Source organism: Monopterus albus, unplaced genomic scaffold (assembly GCF_001952655.1).
Source record: "Monopterus albus unplaced genomic scaffold, M_albus_1.0 scaffold6.1, whole genome shotgun sequence".
Classification (NCBI taxonomy): domain Eukaryota; kingdom Metazoa; phylum Chordata; class Actinopteri; order Synbranchiformes; family Synbranchidae; genus Monopterus; species Monopterus albus.
The window spans coordinates 3,130,476-3,139,775 of NW_018127886.1; the positions used below are offsets into that span (position 1 = coordinate 3,130,476).

The following is a 9,300-nucleotide window of genomic DNA, read 5'->3' on the forward strand; positions in this document are numbered from 1 at the left end:
AACATGAGAGAGATAATCTTCTCATGTAACTCTCTGCAAACAAACTGTTACATTAAATACAGTTTAAATCAAATTATGATCCCATGTTGTTTGCACTTCTCAAAGGCCTTCCTTTCAGACTTCCCAGTGAATTTTTTGAAAAGCCATACTGGTTCTTCTGAGTAAGCACAACATCTGTGCAACATTCTCTGTCAACAAATAGGTCAGTCAACCTTCCCATCAGCATCCCCAAATCCATACAGTGTGAACACACTGTTTCTTTTTTTGTGTGGTATATTGCTCATGTAGGTATTAATAAAAACGGCAAATCAAACTTCCAATGCCATTTGTCAGCCAAGCTCTTGCTAGGCTAATATTATAAAAGCAAGTGACTGAAAAGCATCATGCAGCGTAAGAGATATGTTCACAAACTAGGCTTGGCAGTCTTCATACATAAATAATATGTGTATTCTGTTGGATCTCTCTTAGAGCTACACTATTTCTCATATAAGCATATAAGAGGTTTGTTTTTGGTCCCAAAAACATGAACTCTTCTATTTCCAATTTACTGGTTCTAAACATGCCACAAAATTACTAACCAGTTAATTTCACTTACACATTCACTTTGTAACGAAACAACTAGAAGGACTGCTGGCAAATTTGAAACGCTAGGATCTGTCCTTTGCTGTTGTATAATCACGTTTTTTTATCCTTAAGAAGAAGAACAGTCTATCAACAGGAAAGGGCATTCACTTATTCCTGAACTAGTGAAAGGGGTGGGTTAACACTATTTCTGATGAGAAACACAGCTGCCTGGGAAAAAGCCTCTTAATGAGAGCGCTACTGGGGCAAAAGAGAGTGCAGGCACTTTGGAAGGCCCTACAGGAGACTGCAAAGCCTATCAAAAATGTATTAGTACCATTTTTGATAATTTTGGAGGAAAAACAAACCAAAAAAATGGTTGTCTCCAATTCTTTTGTTGTAGTTTAAATAATATTCATAATCATAATAATAGTGAGTAGAAAAAAAAGGGGTGAGAGGATCAGCCTTAGTGTTTAAACTGAGTCTCACCTGGAATGACAGAGATAGTTTTCAATGCTCGGAGAACTCTGAATGTTCTCAGCGCAGATACATTGCCCAGCTCCACAAACTCTGTTACATATCTGAAATAGGGGAAGGATCACACACAGAACAAACACAATGACAAAAACCACACACGCCAAGAGCACAACACCACCGAACCAGGAGGAAACGACGCCACTCACAGAGCCTGCCCACTGAGGAGAAGGGTGGAAGGTAAAAGGAAAGAAAGACACACACCTAACACCGACCCCGCCCACCTTCCCCCACACCATCCTGTCTTACCTGGAATTACAGAAATAGTTTTCAATGCCCTCAACACCCTGAACGTGCGCAGAGCTGAGACATTGCCTAGGTTTACAAACTCTGTTATATACCTGCAGGATCAAACCACAGTTACAACAGCTCATTATTTACATTTAGATATGAGGTGAAAAGACAACTTCACACACATATGGCTATCTGACAGCACTACACACAGTGAAGATATTGTACTTTGCAATATGCTGATGATTTCTGGGTTTGTATTTGTTCAAATGAGGGAAGCTAAATCTATAGTGTAAACAGGTGATATATTGTTAACAGGAGATGCAGAGCCTTTAACTGATGTTGAAGACCTCAGCAGATTTTGAGAAAAAAGGTGAATGAGAGGATGAGTTGGACTGCAAGATAAATTTGATGAAGTGTGAGTGTTGTCAGTGAAGCTGCATTGTCAGATGAAAACCTTCAATTGCCAAAGAGAAAGACGAGAGAAGTCTCTGATCAATGGAGAAAATATAGAAAATGGGTTATCAGACAAGAAGAAAGACAGACATAAAGATGAACAATCATTTGTAGCATTGAACCCGTCCATTTTAACAAACCAACTTTTGTACACAATTTCATTTCATCATCCAGTATAGTATGATCACAAGAAAAATACTTACGCCATCGAAATGACCATAAAATCCAGCCAGTTCCATGGATCTCTTAGGAATGTAAATCCATCTATGCAGAATCCTCGTGCAGTGATTTTTACAAGAGACTCAAATGTATAAATTCCTGTGAATGTGTACCTGAAAGAAAAACATGATGACACAATCAGTTCACCAGGCTGGATCAAAGCTCACACATATCAGAATGTCTTCACCGTCATTTGGATTTTGAAACACCCAGGAAATGAAATGAGTGTAGGGCTGAGGATAAATTTGGAAACCTCAGATAAAACTGTTACATACATCATCTTTGACTAAGAAAATACACTTTTACAGAAGCAAATGTGCTTTTACAGGAAATATGAATTACAGTGTTTCTAATATGAAGAATAAATACTAGAGTTAACTGCAACTAAGCCTCAGTTCATTTCTCTCATGCATTACCATTATACATTTGAGTTGTAGAGCTAAGTATCAAATCCCCCCCCAAAAAATATTCATGTCTGTCTTTGAACAAAACTACAAGTCATCAGCCATGAAATAAATGTCAGCATGCTAACATGCACACAAATGACAATGCTAAAATGCTAATATTTAGCAGGTATAGATAATGTGAAGGTACGTCACGCTGTTTTGAATGCTGGGACATTTTTGGAGATATGCACTGTATTTACCAGCATACATTCTTGTTTTGTTTGGCTAACATAGCTTAAATCGTTTATATCTCACTTTATTGACTGGGGCAATTCAAAATGGATAACCTTAGCTGACTTGAGTGGACCTATAGATCCCGTCTACAAGAGCAGCAGACTATCAAATCAAATCAAATCAAAATTATTTATATAGCACTTTTAAAAACAACATCCAGTTGACCAAAGTGGGCAGAATAAAATCACAATAAATAACTAAAATAAAATAAATCGGATCAGTGCAAAAATAAAACAGCACAATAACACAGACACAGATGACGTACATTCAATAAATTAAACGGAATGCATCAGGCCCTACTATGTATTAAAAGCCAAGGCAAATAAATATGTTTTAAGCAATGACTTAAAAGTAGTCAGGTCAGTAGACTAAAAAACAAAGAATGCACACTGATCTGAGCTCTGGGTTCAGGAGATAACGCTAGCTAGCAGCTATCAGCAGATGACACAAACACTGCAGATGAATCAATTGCTGTCCTGTGTATGCTCAACATTAAAGTGGACGTTAGGATGAAACTGAAGCATCTGCTACTGTATGTAGCTCTATGGGATAGTTTTTTTATTAACTGAAAGATGTAATGTATATATCAATGATTGACAATTAGTGTGATGCTCCAAGCTGGCACATTTACCCAAAATTGAACACAGTGTGAAGTCAACTTCACATGCTCTATACTGCTTACCATATTCACAATCTTAGTTTAGCATTTTAGCACTAAATACAAGGTACAGCTAAAGCTGATGAGATTGTTATTTTTGCAGATATTTGGTCATAACAAAAAAAATTTGTCAGAGTATCCCCCAACTGAATTGATAATTCACACTGAGGGGAAGGTGGATGTCTGCACTGAATTTGTTTCAATTTATATCAGTCCACTCGGTGGTCGTCAAGACATTTCAAAGGTAAACCTCAATATGAGTAAGGGGATCACCAAAGTTGGCAGGATTCATCCCATGGAGACCAGGGATGTCTGCGCAAAATTAGATAGCACTAACAGGCTGAGATAGCGGGAGCCACTACAAAAATAAAATAATCAACAACATGTTATCTTATATACTGAGGTTTCTTTCCAGTATTTTAAATGTTCAATCAAAATGTGTTCATATTTTAGAAAAAAAAAGGCTATAATGTAATTTCTGTCCACATTATGAGTTGCAACTTCTTCTTTTATTGTTCAGCAAACAACATTTTTCACCCAGAAGAGTATTTAAGAATTCTGGGAATCTCAAAACAACAATAAAAAACTTTATGGGCTTTTTATACTGAATATATTTTCGGATTCTAGTGCAATGGTAGACACAAACGGTGGTTATCTAGAGGCATGCATTTATACCACTGAGTGAATATGCTTAGTACTTACTCTACTTGTTTTGACCACTCAGGAGGATCACTAAAGGTCATAAATATACAGTTGGTCAAAATAGTACACATAATGATCATGCTGAAAAGAGTGAGAAGCAAGGTTAAGGAAAATATAGATGGTCACAAACATTATTAACATCATCAAACCTCACTGAAAATGTGAATCACAGCAATAAAATATCTACATTCACTTTATGTAATGTGATGTCTTTGATTCAGTCAGGCCTAGCAGCCATCAGCAAGTCAAGGGTTAATGTCATGAAGCTCGTAGCACTTAACAAAAGGCGGACATGTGTACCCACTGCCACAAAGGCCATTATTTTACCTATTAAATATTTAAATGGTACACAGTATATGTAGTGAAAAATCCAGTTGCAGAGATTTATGCTCAGAGGAACTGAGGGAAACCACGTTTAGTTTTAAAGGCAGCCAGAGGTCAGTAATAGCTGTGCACTGTGGCTAAGAAACATGAGGAAATGTAGGTATAGAATAAAAAAAGAAAAAGGGTTTAAGGTTTAGACTTGTTACTGTAAGTATTACTGTATCTGACACAAAGGAAACTGTCTACATTGCAAACAAATGCATATGAATCATGGTGAAAGGACAAAGCCAATACACTGTTAATATAACTTTAGTCATTACATCATTTGTATTTTACTTCTGACGTTGTAATGTTCAGAGGATGCTTGCATAAATATCGTTTTTAATACCTTTTCCTGTCCTCGCATTTTTTTAACAAAATGTATGTTTTTGATCAAATGTGGCATTGGAGACAAGATTTAAAATGGGTTACAGTATCAATGTTATATTCACCATGTGGTAAATCAGTAGGCCGTTCTGACTTTTGAATGTTTAATTAATGACTTTATTTTATGGATATTTTTTTTAATCATTGTTTGTCAATGTCCTTCCACCTTTCGAGACTTTGACAGTTCTCTGGGTACAACCTTCACCTGTTCAGTCTGAGTGCTGAGATAGTGGCACAAAGGCCTAAGCTTGGTTTACTGTTAAAGATGACTCATCATTTGTGCTTGCCTTTCCTTTCAATGATAAAATGGCTACTGTATGCCCTCCTGTATGCTCTTCCATATAAGGAAGTCTTCTGACTCTCTAACACACTGACTGAAAAGAGGTACAAGCAGAAAGAGACAGAACATATGATAAATGACACACATAAACAGGAAACACTTGTGTCTTTGTTGTTAAGACATTTCAAAGGATATGCATGTATCAAAATTTTAATAGCTATTCGCCTAACCGGATTAAAAGGACTTATGAAGTACAAGGCAGGTGTGGCACTAAAACGGAAGATTGTCTTCCCTCTATTTAGTACTATAAATGTCTGTGGAGAGAAAAAAAAGAGAAAGACAGTATTAATCAATTACCCATCAGATAAAAATACACATATACTGTAGCACAGGTTATCATAAGAAACATTGACCAAAAGCAACTCAATTTGAAACAAAAACAAATATGTTATCCTACTTCAAGTAGCATGTTCACCACATACATACACATAGGAAGTTGTGCGTTTTGAGCTGATACACATTTGAAAACTGCAAATGGCAGCCAGGATGCCTTTAATGTTAGAATGTTGTCCCAGTCACTCAGTGCAACTCTGTCCTTCAAGGCTTTGGTGGGTTCAAGAAAAGGCAACAAGCAAAACTGAGAGAAGCCTGTAAGGCTCTTTCTGTAGATAACTTCATAATTGTTTAAATAAAACATGACAATTTGCATGAAATTTTAATGAGATGCTATGCATTTGTAAGAGTGATAGGGGCCCTTCAGCTTTTAACAAGGCATCCATCACTACATTAAGCCCTGCAGGGAAACAGTGAAGTCAGTAGAGAAAGGGGAAGAGGACAAATGTCAGAGGCCTCATGCTGGTGTTACATGACCACATGCAACCAATGCGCTTTCAGCAAAAATCACAAGAATTTGTCAAGAAGAAACATCTCAGAGAAGAACATGGAACTAAACTGTCTCGTTACTATTATGGATCAGAGTAGCAGCCTCCCCACTGAGGGATAATGCTCTCATATACAGCCTAACGTAAACATTCCCAGTCAGCAAACTGGTCAGCTATAATGACACACTTGGAAATGCCCCAGTTGCCAGTAGCTTGACATTTTCTGTTAAATACAATCGTCACACCCATATGTTGTGTGTGCATATCCATGACTGATACACAAACTAATGCATATATTCACACATTAGGTGATATGTGCACACAAACCAGCATGCACAACGCTGAAAAATAAGCAATGTTGCCACGCACACAGCTATACTGTATATATGAAGCCCTTTTTTGTAACACATGACTAAACTGCTGCAAAGCTACTGAAAATTTCATAATCCAGAACTGAGCAAAAGCGAGGGAAGAGGAAAGGCAGAAAATGGGGAAGATGGAGCACAAGTGAAGCAGGCAGGCAGCAACAACTGTAGCAGCAGCAGCAGGCAGACGGAACTGGAAAAAAAAAAGACAGAAGAGGAGGAGTATGGTGACACAGAAGCGCCAGTCATCAGGCAAGGCTGCAGCTTCTGGCTCCATGAGGGCCATAGAAGCCATTCAAAGAGCCCCCTTCTTTCAACCCTTGTAGTAAATGGCTAATGGACTGTTTTATGGTACCTTTAGCCTGAGTCACTTTCACACACACTGACACATTAATAAAACAAAGGCGTAATGGCTTAGCTGCTATGCTAGGTGCTAACCCACTCTGATACAGGCCTGTAGGCAACATCCTTGTTTATGGTGTCCATTTCATCCCTGTCCTGACATCATCTCTCCCTCCCTCTCCCTCATTATCTCTTCCCCCCTCTGATTGAAAATTATCTGTTTCACTGGCCTTGCATGTTGAAGCCCAGTTCAACCTCACCTGGCTCGGCTCAGCATGACACAGCCCTGCTCCAGGCACCGATTGGCCAGGGAGAGCTGTGTCATCACCTAGCCTGTTTGCCAGCCTTCTGTTTCAGCTATAAACACAATCTTAAAGAGCCACAACTGAAGATTTCCTTACCCCATCCTCACTGCAAGAAACATATGCAGAACTGACCTGTCTCCTCTCAGTGACAAAGACATACAGAGCAACAGCTGATCAGTGTTTGATTGTTGTGTCTTGTTGCTTTTCTTCTTTTGTCTCTCCTCTATCCACTCACCCCAACCGTTCGAGGCAGAAGGCTGCCCACCAAAAGCCGGGGTCTGTCGGAGGTTTCTTCCGTTAAAGGGAGTTTTTCCTCCCCACTGTCGCCAAGTGCTTGCTCAAGGGGGATTTGTTGGGTTTTCCCTATGTAATAATATTGATAATAGTAAGGTCTAGACCTTACTTTGTAAAGTGTCCTGAGATGACTTTTGTTGTGATTTGGCGCTATACAAATAAAATTTGATTTGATTTTGATTTGAACACCTGATCTGATGTCACAGCTGCTCGAGCTGCCAGAACCAAAGCAGCACTAGCTCCCTTTGGCATTAGAATGAGACTAGATCAAGGTCCATAATTAGTTTTGGAGGCAGGCCCAGAGACAAGAAGCTCAAAGAAGCTTGTATGACTCTCATGCATCTGCGACATTAACACATGGAATTGCGTGGAAAAAGAAAAGTGAACTGTGTTAGTGAGTGAAATTTATCAGCAGTCTCATGTATCGCTGGACAGGTTTGACACGTATCATCTGAATCATGTCTCCTCCTTGTGCACTACACTGCTGTGTTACATAACAGTCAGCATGAGCTGTGTAAAGACAGGGAGGGATGAGGCAGATGGAGACAGGGGAACTCACAGATAGCTAATGCCCAACCAAATGTGCACACATAAAATATCTAAACAAATTCCTTCAGCTAATGATGATGACTAAACAGATTATTAAAAGCTTGGATTTTTTCCATGTAGGACTTGCTACAGTATATTTTAAGGTATACTGTGTGGACCGGCAGACTTATACAATACTGTTGTCAAATGTGCAGCAGTATTTGAAAGAATATGGGACTAGAGAAGACCATTTTGAGTAAAAATGCCAATTTTGTTATACAAGTCCTTGTTAAAAATAGATAAAAAACAATGTTACCATGGTAGAGAATTTTAGCATCACTGCTCATTCCTGTAATAAAGATACCAGCACAAAACTGACCTCAGTGCACTCTGCATTTTGATTAATGCTTAAGTAAAGGACAGCTAATTTTATGATCTCCTGCATCTTTTTAAAGTAACAAACGGGAATGCATTGTAAGGAAACAGAAGCACTAAAGTGCATAAATGGCTCAAAATGTACAAAGTGGCTGCATATCCTTTTTTTTAACCGGGTTTCATTTCACCTTCTACCAATATCTGCAGGTAATAGTTTCTATATGTTTTATCATTTTTACAGAGACTAAGCTGTCCAACAAGCGCAAGCCAAAGTCATGTGAAACGACTACCGTCTCCTCAAACAGTTTTGGCTGACAGGTATACACGACGGTGAGAGCCTCTCAAGGTCACCCAGCCGTCCTCAGTGTCAGACATGACAGAAACCCCAGAGATACACGTCTCTTCTAAGACAGCTAGAGTCCTCTCTGACTGCTGCTGCTTTTCTCTCCTCATTGATTAATTTTTTTGAATAATTAGGAAAGTCTGTCATGTGGAACAACACTTACTGCTTCTGACCTTTTCCCCAAAGCCTTGTGAGCAAATCTGAGATACAGCAACAGCCCACTCAACAGCCTGAGTGCTCAACTCACACACTTCCCAAAGGTCTTCAAGAAGGAAAACGTAATTACATTTTGCAACCTAATCATGATCTTAAAATAAATGTAAACACAGAACACCTGGAAGCCAACAATCACAAACCACACAATGTCTCCACTTTGTGTGTATAAATTCAAGCTGTAATGGTGATGTCATGAGGCTACTCATCTACTGGCCATTATGTCAAATATTCATCTGTATGTTTGGGCTCATCTGACTGTGATTCAACCAGAAGACCCGCCCACAGGACTGAACATCAAAAGGCAGCATGATCAATCACCACCACAACTATTGTGCTTGTTTCAAGGGCAGCACAAGAAAATTAAATGAAAAAGAAATTAAATCTGCTATTGCATTTAATTTACAGTAATCTGGGGCTTAAAATGTTCTAAATAATGTAGACCTTTGTTTTTATTTAAATCCACATGTGTTTCGTGGATCTGGAGAAGGCATTCGACCGTGTCCCTCGCAGCGCCCTGTGGGGGGTGCTCCGGGAGTACGGGGTCCGGGGCCCTTTGCTAAGGGCCACCCGGTCCCTGTAC

The 9,300-nt window shown here is 39.0% G+C and overlaps 1 protein-coding gene across 1 annotated transcript in view; it reads right to left on the reverse strand.

Annotated features, from left to right (window-relative positions):
• The window catches only part of scn8aa (sodium channel, voltage gated, type VIII, alpha subunit a), a 46,580-nt gene that overhangs the window by 31,686 nt on the left and 5,594 nt on the right, over positions 1 to 9,300 (reverse strand). The window contains 4 exon segments of the mRNA XM_020618382.1: positions 1,051 to 1,142; positions 1,986 to 2,114; positions 4,042 to 4,131; positions 5,267 to 5,385. Coding sequence (XP_020474038.1) covers positions 1,051 to 1,142; positions 1,986 to 2,114; positions 4,042 to 4,131; positions 5,267 to 5,385 — 430 coding nt within the window.